We start from the raw sequence: 15,658 nt of genomic DNA on the forward strand, positions 1-15,658 counted from the left end.
AGTATCTCTAGACCATGTATATTGTGTAAAGTATGATAAAAATATAGATAATTGTACTTTGGGCGACATTAAAATTGAATTTAAGGACGATAAAATTTATTTGGGGGATTTCATTTATTACGCCACACCAGGTCTTTTATAGTTGTTGGTTTATAAAACTCCAGACTTGAAAAAGGTTCACACAGAAGATATGAAAGCTTCTGGAAAAATGTTGAAATATACTGGTGCTCATTTGATGGAACCACACGATTCACATAGTCAAGACGAATAAATGTTTTAAATATAATGAAGAGATTAGAAAATTGTTTCCTTAAAAAAAAAAAACGTTTACCCAATCTCCCCATATAAAACACCATTATCGTCTTTTAGTGGTTCTGGGTTATTGCACGAATTATATTGGGACGATCCAAACGAATTGATTGATAGATTGTATACCCTTGTGAGTGAATATAATACTGGAAACAAGACCGTTTCAAATGAAATAATATCCATAATTAAACAATTGAAAGATATTGAATTTGAATAGGTTTTTGAATATTACTTTTACATTTTTTTATATAGAGAAATGTCGCGAATAAAATTAGGTAAAGGTCGTCGACGTGGAGAACGAGGGTTTTCACTCACACCAGAAGGAAATTTTGATGTAAAACATCATAGATTGTGTAATGTGTCTGATCCTATCGATGAAAAGGATGCGTTGAATTTTAAACGATGTAAACTTATGTATGACGAATGTGGAAACAGTCTAGGTGAAACGTTTGTGAGTTTAGAACGATTAAATGAAGAAATGACAAATCTTGATGTAAACATTACAAAATATATACAGGATGAAAAAGTGACACTTTCAGATGCAACTGTTGAATTTATGAAAGATTCCCTTGTACCTTTTAAAGAAGAAATTGCCACGTATATTGACAATGAATTAAACGGTCGCATTACAGAAGATTTCATCGCGAACCAAATTAAATCCAATGTCGGGGCAATGATTTGAAAAAATGAATTGACAATTTAAAGTACTCTATAAACCATAATATCAACAGTTTATTTAAATTGAAATTAATTTTTTTTATATATAGACATGAACAAGAAAAAATACCAGACAGACAAAAAGACCAAGACAAGCCCAAAAAGACAGACTAAGAAAAAAGGCCGTGATATTGGTTCTGTTGCGAATAAAGCTGTAGATTTATTACCAGTTGAAGCGCATTTACCAGGTTACAGTTATTGAGGTCCTGGCACGAAATTGGATAAAAGATTGAAATGTAGAGATAAAGGCGTTAATAAATTGGATGATGCCTGTAAATTGCAAGATATTGCCTTTTCCAGATATTCAGACACCAAAACCTAAGCCCAAGCCGAAAAAGCACTGGCTGAGAGAGCTTGGGTACGTGTAATTGGGCTGGATAGTAGTTTGACTGAAAGAGCGGCTGCCTATGCTGTAACAAATGCGATTAAATTAAAATCTAAATTTTGGGGTCGATTAAAATTAAAGAAAAGTGGGGGGAGAGCAAAATTGAAGAAAAGTGGCAGAAGAGTAATAAAAAAATAATCGATTCAATACCGAGGCATGCTTTATATGACGACGAATTGATTGAGTATGCAAAACAATTGAAAATTCCACATTGCAGAGGTATTTTTATGTTGGACGCTTTACTAAAAAAGATTGGAAAAATGAATGTGCTATAATCAATATGGATACTTCAATAGGCAATGGTACACATTGGGTTCTCTTTAGAAAAGTCGATAAAAATGTAGACTATTTTGATGGTATAGGAAACGTACACCCACCTCCAGAATTGATGAATTATTTTGGAAAATCTAATGTAACATACAATTAGAACACATATCAAGTCAATAATGATGTAATTTGCGGTCGATGGTGTTTGGAATTTTTATCTGAATAAATTGTACATTTTAATTTTAAATTTTCTCATTTTAGACATGTCGTGTTTGTTGTCGATTGATGGAAACAATTCGTTGATTAAAAAAACATTTTTTTTCTTTAATAGATCTTTCAAAAGGCCAATATGAATTGGGCTTAAATTGGTTGATGACGGCCAACACGATTCCAAATGTTGAAGAAAACAAAAATAATAAATTGTGTTTTGCGTTCGACAAGGACGTTAAAAAAATGAAAATAACAATTATGAATTTTCAAAGAAAAATTACATAACAATACCGAAGGGTAGTTATGAAATTGAAGATGTTGGTTAATATATACATCATGAAATGGAGAAAATTAAAAAATTAATCGCATTAAAGGCAAATACCAATACGTTACAATGTGAAATTAAAAGCACCGTGTTTTCAGATACAGATGCAAGTATTGGCAGTCTATCAGGTTATGGGGCGAGAATTATCAAATCAAACACAACATTCAGATCGATTAATAAATATCGCTCCTGTAACTGTAATACGTGTAAAATGTAATATTATTTCGGGCGGATATAAAAACGAGAAACAAGATTGCATTTTGTATGATTTCCCATTGAGTGTCAATCCTGGTGAAATGATTGAAAAATGTCCATTTCATATTACATTTGTACCAGTAGATGAAAAAGAAATTACCAACTTGATAATAAATTTGACTGATGAAAACGATCAGTTGTTAAATTTACGTGGCGAACGAGTAAGCATGTCGTTTGTATTGAGAGAATGTAAACAAGTTGTTGCAATTTGATTTTTTTCTTTTTAATAGAAATGCCATATAAAAGTGGCTGTGTTGATGATGTTAAATATAAACAAACAGAGGAAAGAATTAAAAAATTAAAATCTCTAGGATTTGAAATTTTTGGTGGAAAATTATAAAGCATCAATTTTTTTTTTTTTGTCTTCAGTCATTTGACTGGATTAATGCAGCTCTCCAAGATTCCCCATCTAGTACTAGTCGTTTCATTTCAGTATACCCTCTACATCCTACATCCCTAACAATTTGTTTTACATATTCCAAACGTGGCCAGCCTACACAATTTTTCCCTTCTACCTGTCCTTCCAATATTAAAGCGACTATTCCAGGATGCCTAAGTATGTGGCCTATAAGTCTGTCTATTCTTTCAACTATATTTTTCCAAATGCTTCTTTCTTCGGCTATTTGCCGCAATACCTCTTCATTTGTCACTTTATCCACCCATCTGATTTTTAACATTCTCCTATAGCACCACATTTCAAAAGCTTCTAATCGTTTCTTCTCAGATACTCCAATTGTCAAATTGTCCAAGTTTCACTTCCATATAAAGCGACCATCCAAACATACACTTTCAAAAATCTTTTCCTGACATTTAAATTAATTTTTGATGTAAACAAATTATATTTCTTACTGAAGGCTCGTTTAGCTTAAGCTATTCGGCATTTTATATCGCTCCTGCTTCGTCCATCTTTAGTAATTCTACTTCCCAAATAACAAAATTCTTCTACCTCCATAATCTTTTCTCCTCCTATTTTCACATTCAGTGGACCATCTTTGTTATTTCTACTACATTTCATTACTTTTGTTTTGTTCTTGTTTATTTTCATGCGATAGTTCTTGCGTAGGACTTCATCTATGCCGTTCATTGTTTCTTCTAAATCCTTTTTACTCTCGGCTAGAATTACTATATCATCAGCAAATCGTAGCATCTGTATCTTTTCACCTTGTACTGTTACTCCGAATCTAAATTGTTCTTTAACATCATTAACTGCTAGTTCCATGTAAAGATTAAAAAGGAACGGGGATAGGAAACATCCTTGTCGGACTCCCATTCTTATTATGGGGCTTCTTTCTTATGTTCTTCAATTGTTACTGTTGCTATTTGGTTCCTGTACATCTTAGCAATTGTTCTTCTATCTCTGTATTTGAACCCTAATTTTTTTAAAATGCTGAACTTTTTATTCCAGTCTACATTATCGAATGCCTTTTCTAGGTCTATAAACGCCAAGTATGTTGGTTTGTTTTTCTTTAATCTTCCTTCTACTATTTATCTGAGGCCTAAAATTGCTTCCCTTGTCCCTATACTTTTCCTGAAACCAACTTGGTCTTCTCCTAACACTTCTTCCACTCGCCTCTCAATTCTTCTGTATAGAATTCTAGTTAAGATTTTTGATGCATGACTAGTTAAACTAATTGTTCTGTATTCTTCACATTTATCTGCCCCTGCTTTCTTTGGTATCATGACTATAACACTTTTTTTGAAGTCTGACGGAAATTCCCCTTTTTCATAAATATTACACACCAGTTTGTATATATCCTTATATCCTTATATCCTTATATCGGCTATATCCTTATATTTTGTATCAATCGCTTCCTCACCTGCACTGCGCAGTAATTATACAGGTATTCCGTCTATTCCAGGAGCCTTTCTGCCATTTAAATCTTTTAATGCTCTCTTAAATTCAGATTTCAGTATTGTTTCTCCCATTTCATCCTCCTCAACTTCCTCTTCTTCCTCTATAACACCATCTTCTAATTCATTTCCTCCGTATAACTCTTCAATATATTCCACCAATCTATCGACTTTACTTTTCGTATTATATATTGGTGTACCATCTTTGTTTAACACATTAGATTTTAATTTATGTACCCCAAAAGTTTCCTTAACTTTCCTGTATGCTCCGTCTATTTTACCAATGTTCATTTCTCTTTCCACTTCTGAACACTTTTCTTTAATCCACTCTTCTTTCGCCAGTTTGCACTTCCTGTTTATAGCATTTCTTAATTGCAGATAGTTCCTTTTACTTTCTTCATCACTAGCATTCTTATATTTTCTACGTTCATCCATCAGCTGCAATATATCGTCTGAAACCCAAGGTTTTCTACCAGTTCTCTTTATTCCGCCTAAGTTTGCTTCTGCTGATTTAAGAATTTCCTTTTTAACATTCTACCATTCTTTTTCTACATTTTCTACTTTATATTTTTTACTCAGACCTCTTGCGATGTTCTCCTCAAAAATCTTCTTTACCTCCTCTTCCTCAAGCTTCTCTAAATTCCACCGATTCATCTGATACCTTTTCTTCAGGTTTTTAAACCCCAATCGACATTTCATTATCACCAAATTATGGTCGCTATCAATGTCTGCTCCAGGGTAAGTTTTGCAGTCAACGAGTTGGTTTCTAAATCTTTGCTTAACCATGATATAATCTCTCTGATACCTTGCAGTATCGCCTGGCTTTTTCCAAGTGTATATTCTTCTATTATGATTTTTAAATTGGATGTTGGCAATTACTTATCTATCCTTCGTACAAAACTCTATAAGTCGGTCCCCTCTTTGGTTCCTTTTGCCCAGCCCGTATTCACCCACTATATTTCCTTCCTTGCCTTTTCCAATGCTTGCATCCAATATAAAACTATTATTAAATTTTCATCTCCTTTTACGCGTTTAATTACTTTATCAATCTCTTTGTATACACTCTCTACCTCATCATCATCATGGGCGCTTGTAGGCATATAGACGTTAACAATCGTTGTCGGTTTAGGTTTTGATTTTATCCTTATTACAATGATTCTATCGCTGTGCGTTTTGAAATACTCTACTCTCTTCCCTATCTTCTTGTTCATTATGAAACCTACTCCTGCTTGCCCATTATTTGAAGCTGAGTCAATTATTCTAAAATCACTTGACCAAAAGTCGCCTTCCTCTTCCCTCCTCACCTCACTAATTCCTACTACATCTACATTTGTCCTATCCATTTCCCTTTTTAAATTTTCTAGCCTATCAACCCTTTTTAAACTTCTATCATTCCAGGCTCCGACTCGTAGAATGTTATTTTAAAGCATCAATACGTTGTTGAAATGAAAAATATTTTTTTCTTATAGAGATGAATTATTTAAATGTTAAAAAATCGCGTGTACTGACGAATCGTTAACATATAAACAAATACATAAGCACACTCCATTTGAAAACAACTTTAAAACAGGTGATAAAATTATAATAAGAATAAATCAACCGGACGTGTATACTGTTCCGGGCGACAGTTGTCTACGTATTCGTGGGAAACTTGTTGGTGAAAACAATAAAAAATCAACATCAGAATTGGTTAATTTTGCCGGCGCCTTTTTATTCGATGAGATTGTTTATAAAGTAAACGGGCAAGAGGTGGTCAGCACGAAAAACTTAGGCGTGACCACTATTACAAAAAATGTAATTTCAATAACAAACAATTCGATTGTATTGTCGAAACAAGCCAGGTGGGTTACTGGTACAAATAAAATTAATATGGACGACGATGGGGCGTTTACTTTATACATTCCCCTTTCAATGTTGTTGGGTTTTGCCGAAGATTATAAGAAATTAATTATAAACAACAGGCAAGAATTGCTATTGAAACGTACTAGTGATGATGTAAACGCTACACTGGCCACCGTTTCAGATCATAAATCTAGACTAGAAATAACAGATGTTGCATGGCTTGTACCATATTTAAAGGTATCAAGTCAATATCAGTTGGAATTGGCCAAATTGAGAGAAAAAATGAAATTGCGTATACCGTTTAGAAGTTGGGAAATTCATCAGAATCCAACAGTCCCACAGACAAAATCTTTGGTTTGGAATGTAAAAACATCATCACAATTAGACCGATATTGTTATTGTAGGGTATGTTATTACAATAGATATGTTATTGTAGGGTATCAAACCGATATATTGAATAAAGCTACGAAGAACGCGTCAGAATTTGATTCGTGAAACGTTAAAAATATTAAAGTATTTATAAATTCAAACTGTTATCCATATGAGGATTTAGAGAGCAATCGAATGATGATGTACAAATTTTTGTCGGTTTTAAACAATCGTATTATAAATTGACCGATTCACCATATACGTTTTCAGATTATAAAAACAAATATCCCTTGTAAGTGATTGATTGTTCACGACAGAATGAATCGATAAAAATGGGTGTTATTGAATTGAAAATTAATATTGAAGTTGAAGAGAATTTTAAACCAAATACAATCGCGTATTGTTTAATAATATATGAAAATGTGGTGGCTTATTCACCGTTAACCGGCAAAGTAATTAAACAACCTTCGTAAGTAGAATTTTTAGTTATTTATTTTTTTTTTATTTTAATGTATTGTATAATTTACTTACATACGGGTGTAAAGTGGTGGGGGGCAATTACAGTCGTATGCAAGGTTTCTATACTACTTACATGTTGTTGGAGGTTTTTTTACAGTTGCTTCTTGTTAACCTTATGTTTTACAAATATATCAATAAACTGGTACTCAATCGGTTATTAATACCTTACATAAATAGTTGCATAAAAGCTGCAACCCAGATTATTTATTGAGCCTGAACAAACGCAATCGAGTTTACGTGTAATTGAATGAGTGTAAAACAGTTTAATGTTCCTGATGTATGCCTCTTTCGTAAAAGGACACACTAGTATCTTATTTTAATTAAAACACCAAAAGAAAAATATGAAGTTTTTTGTAATTAAATGCATATAATTACTTACGATTTTATACGTAAGTTTTCCTTCATAAGATTTTCGCCGTAGAATTGGCTGAAAATAAAGTAAACAAATTAGTATGAAATAAATATTCATTAAAATTGCAAATATATAATATCATAGATAATTTTTGTCAAAATACTTTTAACTATTATTTATTCAGTATAATAAAGAATTATTTAAAACAAAAATTAAAATCATTTTTAAAAAATTGTAACTATATCATTGTACGATAAAGATGCATAATCGATCTCACACAAAATCGTTTCAAAATCATGCCACGTAACATTTTTACGAAGTGAACTCACTATTGCACGAGATTTAAGAAACTCTTTGGTAAAATATTCCTTTTATTTATTAGTACAGATAACGTGAAATATTAAAAATAAACATGTAATATCAATATTAATAATAATCATAATCCAAATGTAGGTTAAAAATCATAATAGAGAAAATATACACATGAAAAATCCAGGTGAACTACAAGGTATCATTATATCATGGTTAAGCAAAGATTTAGAAATTAACTCGTCGACTGCAAAGCTTACCCTGGAGCAGACATTGATAGCGACCATAATTTAGTGATAATAAAATGCAGATTGGTGTTTAAAAACCTAAAGAATAGGTGTCAGATGAATTGGTGGAATTTAGAGAAGCTTGAGGAGGAAGAGGTACAGAAGATTTTTGAGGAGGACATCGCAAGAGGTCTGAAAAAAAGATAAGGTAGAAAATGTAGATGAAGAATGGGAGAATGTTAAAAAGGAAATTCTTAAATCAGCAGAAGCAAAATTAGGCGGAACAAAGAGAACTGCTAGAAAACCTTGGGTATCAGAAGATATACCGATAAGATACACTGTTGATAATAATGATGATTATCATTCTCCATAAAAAGGATGGCATGGATTTGTTTGTTTATTGTATATTTATCATATTTATTTATATTATATAAATAAACTATATATTTACAATTATATTGTACATTATCATATTTTTACTTCCTTGTACGAAATAAAAGAAGTATTGCATTCGCGAAAATTTTCGGTTTTCAGATTTCAACGGAAACATTCATTTTGACCATCCCTGAATCCATTTTGACTAGTTTCGGGTGAGGTCTGTACGTACAAAATTTCTCGCATAACTCAAAAAAGGATTAGCCGTAGAATGTTGCAATTTTTTATTTAGGATTGGTGTAACATCTAGTTGTGCACCTCGCCTTTTGATTGCAATCAACTGGATTAACATGTGTATATGGCCAGATTTCTTAATAAATTGGGATTTTGAACTTTTTCTTAACTGCAGAAATAAGCCCTCTTTGAAAGCTTTTCAACGATATATCATAAGTGGTATTTTTTTGATTGGTTCCGGAATTATAGCCAAATAAAATTTTAATTAATGAAATAATTGGATGTTACAAGGGGAAGGCACATTGGTTCGAATCCAACTTCATATGCATATCATTTTTTTAACTTCTTTTTAATTTAAATATGTTGGTTTATTAATAATTATACTGGGGAACAAAAAAAGATTTTTTACCTCCGGAAGAAAAACATGTGATTCTGATAGTACTTTTTCTCCTGAATTCAATTATGATATCGGTTTTCCCCATTACGCAAGGTTTCCGAGAAGTAGTCATTTATAATTTCAAACAATTTAATACTTCCTGATTTTTTAACTACTTAATATTCAAACATTTGACTCAACTAGAGAGTAAGAAATGACGATTTTCTGCTATATTTCGTTTGGGGAGCATCCCTTTTGATGGTCCAATAATAGTCGGCCAGCATATTAGGATTCCATTTGCCTTGATACCTCTTTTCCATTGCTGAAATCTCTTGATGAAAGTGTTTCCCGTGCTCATCGCTCACTGCGCCAAGGTTTTCCAGGCAGAAATCTAGGTGTGAGTGCAGGAGCGTACTTTTAAGGACATATTACAACCCAAATTTGTATAAGATGTTATAAGATTGTTAACAATATCACGGTAATTTTCCGCCTTTTAATTTCCCCAAAAAACCTGAGTAACATTTTTGAATGCTTGCCAAGCTGGTTTCTTCAGTGGATTCAATAATTCCTCAAACATTTCTTCATGCATTAGTAATCGTATGTGTGAAACCACAAATATTCCTTCTTCAAGTTTGCATCACTAATTTTAGGAAACTTCTATTTTATGTACATGAAAGCAGGAGTATTGTCCATGGCCTTGAAACTTTTCATTAATCCTAGTTTGATATATAACGGAAGTAGATACACATTTTCAGGATTACAAAATGGATCATGTTTCACATTTTTCTGCTCAGGAATGAGTGATTCATGTTTAGGCCATTTTTGTCTAAAAATGGTTTTTTCTGTCCCTACTATCCCATTCACAGAAAAAAACAATACTTTTTGTAACCAAGCTGCAGGTCAAGAATAACTGCAATTACCTTGAAATCACCCCAAATATTCCATTCCTACACTGAATTTATTGCTATTATGCAAAAGTACAGCTTTTAAACTACCTTTAGAGAAATCAATGAATAAGCGCTATTCTGGTTGTGTTCATTAAAAAGTGTCTCCATAAGAGAAGAAATGTCATTACAAAACATTTACTTCAGAAAAATAGTCTTTAAATTCAGAATGACGATTACGATAAGTACATAAGTTCTAGCCGGGATAATTTTAAGTTTTTAACCGGGATAAGTTTTTTGGATAATTTTAAATCTCATATGAGATTGTTAAGATTTCTTGAGTCAGTAAATAATGCTCAGATGAAATAAATGCTTTGTTCAAGTTCTATCACCAGAATATGTTTCTTTTTCTTCCTTACTTCCATTAGACTCTGAGATCTGTTCATCTAATGCCACATGTTCTGCAGGATTTGTTATGGGAAATTCTTTGTAATGCTTATTGCAGATTGCAAGTTAAAGTACACCACAGTATGTTTGGTTTTTACGTAATCCCTTTAATGTTTGTTAAGGAGAAATAAGAATCAGAAGAGTGATCTTTGTATTTCCTCCAAATCAGAGGGATAGCAAATAGCATGTAGCGTGTGCAATTTTTCCATGCAGTAAGAAGCCTAGAATACAATAAACAACAGGCCCTTGGTCCCCGACTTTACACCCAAAATAAAGCTCATAACACTTTTTTAATAATGGAGTAAGGTTTGACTTTTGGGACTTCAGCGTCTCTTCACCACATATATGACAAAAATTGTTAGGATTATTTATATAAACTCGAGGCATTTTACAACTAACGATTATTTAAAAAAATTAATTCACACACAAAGCACTAAAAATAACGTTTTCACTGGTTCACTATTATCTCACCACTGGCATCGTTGTGATGATTGTGTGCTGCACTAGATAACAAATGTACATGTTTATAACGGCTGAACCAGCACAACAGTAGCAACGCTACCCTTTGAGTTAGCTCATGTGGTTCCATCACATTTACAACGAGTAGGGTAGAAATGGGCATACGGCGCCAAAATTCAAGATGACCGACAGGCCGCCATCATGGATTCCAATATGGCACCGTCTTCCACCTTGGAATTTCCCTTTTCCCTGTGGGAATTCCCTTTTCCCCATGGGAATTTCCCTTGTCACTTAGCGGGATATTTGAAATACACAAATACATATACACACAGTAGTTTAGAAATGGGGATACGGTCGTCAAAATCCAAGATGGCGGCGGTCGGCCATCTTGGAATGTAACGTCATTGATGCCCGTAGCCAGTCAGCCATCTTGGAATAATCATAGTAACTATTCATTATGTATACGAAGATGATATTTGTTATTAAAAATCTTTTTTCAGCTATAAAGAAGAAACAAAATTGAATATGTACTATTATATTTATCTCTTTTTTCTGCTATAAAGAAGAAAAAAATTAATATGTACTAATATATTTACTTTTGTTTATCGACGACGTCGGGATTTTCCCCGACATCGTCGATGTACTTTGGATCGAGTCGATGGAGAAAATCGTGCAGAATGTTTACGCGATATAGTAGTGGTAGTTTACGTACACACACGCAGAGAGAGAGAGAGAGGGATAGGGAATGATAATAATTTCGATAATTTAGCACATTCCTATGTTTTTGATTAGTTTTAAGTTTTATGTAGGCACATGTCTGCAGCGGTGGTGGCGGTAGTGTAGGATTAGTGCGGGGTGGGGGTGTGGGTGAAGATGGTTAGTAGTGGCGTGGGTGGTAGGTGAGTGTAGGTGAGTGTGTACAGACTGATGTGATGTTAAAATTCACAGCTTATGTAGAGCATTTTTCACTCATTACATCAGGGAGCCACTGCAGCCGATTGGTTTAAGGCGTCAGCCAGTCGCGTCCCGTCATGACCGGGTTCGAGTCCTAGCCGACCAAGTTATTTTCGTTTCAATTATTATTTATTTATTTAATTCAAACCGACCGCTACACAACAGCTGTTCGCCAGCGGTACCAACCTTTGAATTAATTATTATAAATAATATTCAAAGCAATATATTACTCAAGTTGGTATCCCTGCAGTATTTCAAACATCTCGCTAAGGGAAAAGGGAAATTCCCACAGGGAAAAAGGGAAATTCCAATATGTCGGTGATGGTATACGGCGTGAAGCGCCGTATGCTCATTTCTATACTACTACAATGATCTAGGAGCTTTTACTTGACGATGAACCAATGGATGAAAAAGTTTTAAAATATTTGAAAAAAATTAAATAACAAAACACTGTAAGTGTTGGAGAAATTGTGAATAAATATTTGAAAACAGAATAAAAACTGTATTAAGTACCTATTGGTACTCGTGAGACCAAAATCTCGTTGACCAGTTTTATAAACCTCTGATTGTAAAAAACGTTTTAACAATAAATAATAATTCAATAATAACAATGGAAAAAAATATGAAGAAAATGAGAAGTTATTAGTGAAATAAAATTTTATGTGATTTTCATTAATTTTTTTTTTGCGTTCGTAAAAGCCGAATGATAATTTCATTTTATTTAATCGTACTTGTTCAAAACTGATTTATATCCGACCAAAGGTCTGTCGACAAAAATGTCATAAAACAAAACAATGTAGAAGAAAAACAATACAAAATAAAAGATAAAGTAATTTATATTATTCTTATTCTGCCTTCAAGGATTAGGCGGTACTGCCTGTTCTGGCACTTATCTCTTCTTTGGTCTTTCGATCTCGCCTTCCTCTGGGTCTATAATTTCTGGCTAGAACCGATAAACGCTCTTCCGCCATCCTATCAAAATATTAACTCCCCTTAAATCTATATTCCTTAATTCTTTCATAAAGGATAAATATCTACAACTCTACCCGAATATATTTTTTCTTTGCCTATTGAATCCAATGCGCCCGTTTTCATTTCATATCCGCTATCTGTATAGCTTGTTAGTCTTTCTTTCTATTCACTCAAGTCTCCCTACCATATATCAAAGTAACAACAGCCCCTGTTTCATACAACCTAAACTGATTTAAACTGATTTAATTATCATTCAATCTCTTTTTATTAATTACAACTAAATTATAACTAAGATATATTAGTATTGTATAATACACGTAAGATTTATTTACTGATTGATAATATTCTAGTTTACTACTACATATCATAAAACAGTGTTATTAGTGCAACTGCAAAAGTGCATAATATCATGAACAATAAATAGAAGAAAGAAAACAAAGTGTAAATCAAATTATATTTATAATCAGTGATATAACTTGATTTTCTGTGCGCTATGTTTTTCTTTGTTATAATAATAATAATAATAATAATTGTAATAAATATTGCTGCAGAAAAAATCCAATCCCACGTCCATGTAAATATATCTGACCACACATCCCGGGTGGGCAACGACATGGTACTTCTGTACTTTCACTTTTGTCGGCCAAGAAGTTATAGTTTTTCTTAGTAACTCCCCTGTGAAGTACGAGCTCTCCGACCCGGTTGCGCATGTTCTTCTAAGTTTTTCTACTTACAGCGGGATCGGGAGCATTATTTGTTTTCACCAAGGTTGGGCGGAATGCGGACGGGACGCGCTTATATCTCTTCCCGAGAATGAAACCGTTTTGAGATGAGCTGATACGAGCTTGCTATGTCAAAGTCTTGCGCCGCTTAGTGTGAGTCAGTCTTTTCACTCTTGGCAGGATTGTCTCATGGGTAAGGAGTATCGACTCTCTTACTGCTTCGTGCAATCCCAGTGATGTCGGTATAGTGGGATAGGCAGTTCTTAGCTCCCTGGCACAGGTTAAATCTGTGGGAGGCGTCTGAGTGGGAGAATCCAGGCAGAATCAGTGATCCGGTGCATGCCTAACTTCTCTGCGCGCACCTTGCAAAATATTGCCTCGAGACACTTTCTTATGGAAACTTAAACTTCCGCAATCTATGTGGCAGAAGGTCAGTTTAAAAACCCTCCTCTTGGAGACTCCTCGTCCTCGCAAGAGAAGTATAGAGAGAACGTTAAGTATACTGATGTAATAAGACGGATTGAATTAAGTTCTGACTGAAGAGTAATGGAGTGATTAAAACATATTTGGTGATCAAGAGAAAAGAAGGGAATTTCCAGAAAGTTAGTCCTTTCTTGACAGCTCGAAGCATCACGAAACCTTCAGGAGGACCTATAAAGGAGACAAGAAAACCTGCTACGGGACTATTCGTTAAAACTGTTAAAGACCTACAATCGTCACAGTTACTTAAAGTCAAGAAGATTGGGGTCTTGGATATTGAAGATACACTCCATAGTACGTTTACTACTTCAATGGGAGTAGTCGTTTGCGGACATTTATTGAACTGCACAGAAGAGGAAATCGTTGAGAAACTTTATAAATAAGGAGTAGTTGTGCAACACGACGCAACAGAGAAGTTCTCCCCTTCTCGTATGTCCTGACTTTCAACAAACTCAAGTGTCTAGACATGATAAAATCTCACTTTCATAAATTTGATGTTCGACCATTCATCCCGATTCCACTGCGGATTTTTGGATGATAGAAATTTGGACACACAGCAGTGGGATGCACAAGAAAACAAATGTTTGTTTGTGGTGAGCCATAATGCTTCCTGATAATTAGTGCAGGGATCCCCCTGTCTTTGTCAATCGTCACAGGCACTAGTCACCGAGATCTCCAAACTGTACAGTTTATAAAGAAAAATCAGGGAGATGCAGATAATAAAATATCAGCAAATTTATGCTAGGAAATTGTGCTTAACAGATCTCTGAAGTTAGCATCTTATGCTCAGGTTGCTGCAGCTTCTGCGGCAAAGGACGTAATTTCTGAACCAGCACCAGTGCTAGCAAACAAGATAGAACATATCGATGACAAACGTATCATCAATGTCTCCAAACAAAAGATTGTTACACAACTTAGGAATAGGCCTTCGACCAGTCAATAGGTGAAGGAAAGTCAATTTAAACCGCAGAAGAAGTCTAAACATAATGCATCCTCTGTAAAACTTGAAATTGAGAAAATTCCCATTCAAAGAATCAGGAAAGAAGACGACGTGATAATAGTTGGAAAAGAGATTGATGGAGAAGCATCAATATAGCCCCCGAAAGCTCGGAGCTTCTTAAAGATAGGGCGAGCTCTGAAGCCGTCCCGAAAATTTAGCGGTGAGTACATCAAGCTCAGATTTTATTACAAAGCTTATTTATATCGGTATCATCTGATCCGACAGCCAGACATTCTCTGTAATTTATTGCGAAGGATCAAAAGATTTAATTTCCAAAACTCAGAAATTCTGGAAATAAAGGTGGATGCCGTCAGGACGATGGAGAAAAGAAAGGAAAAAGATGGCCTATAGATAAAACCTAGAGTAGTGCGCTTTTCCTTACGTGATTTTGATCATTGTGTGACTGGGAAAGTGTAGTGTTTGTGGGCGTATTACCCTCATTTCCGATGAAATGCACACCAGCTGTACTAGTAAAGCTGTGTAGCCAGGGGTGGAGGTTTAGTCGGTAGTACGCAGGAATATATACGCACCTAATGTCATCTTGCGGTACCTGTTAGCGAGTCCGACACTACTTCGGCGCCCGTAAATGGGGTTCAACCACCTCTTTAACAAAAAAAAAAAAGAAAGAAAAAAATGTTAAAAATAGGTATACCTAGGTGATAGATGGTATAACTGAAGTTTTTGTAAGTTTTTTAACGAATTTTCATAAGAATGAGTTTTTAACAATTGCGGAATTTAAGAAAACCGTTTTTTCAAATATGATAACATTTCTTTGAAACGGAAGTATGTTTTTAAGTGGCAGGCCCCATACAATCTTG

General features: G+C 34.1%; 1 protein-coding gene across 3 annotated transcripts in view; it reads right to left on the reverse strand.

Moving 5' to 3' along the window:
- Positions 1-15,658, reverse strand: part of LOC142322956 (uncharacterized) — a 204,600-nt gene that overhangs the window by 85,992 nt on the left and 102,950 nt on the right. For all 3 annotated transcript variants that reach the window (XM_075362068.1, XM_075362061.1, XM_075362052.1), the window contains one exon: positions 7,429-7,476. In XM_075362068.1, the coding sequence (XP_075218183.1) occupies positions 7,429-7,476 (48 nt within the window). The remainder of the gene's footprint in view (positions 1-7,428; positions 7,477-15,658) is intronic.

The sequence above is a fragment of the Lycorma delicatula genome, chromosome 1 (genome assembly GCF_047948215.1).
Source record: "Lycorma delicatula isolate Av1 chromosome 1, ASM4794821v1, whole genome shotgun sequence".
Classification (NCBI taxonomy): domain Eukaryota; kingdom Metazoa; phylum Arthropoda; class Insecta; order Hemiptera; family Fulgoridae; genus Lycorma; species Lycorma delicatula.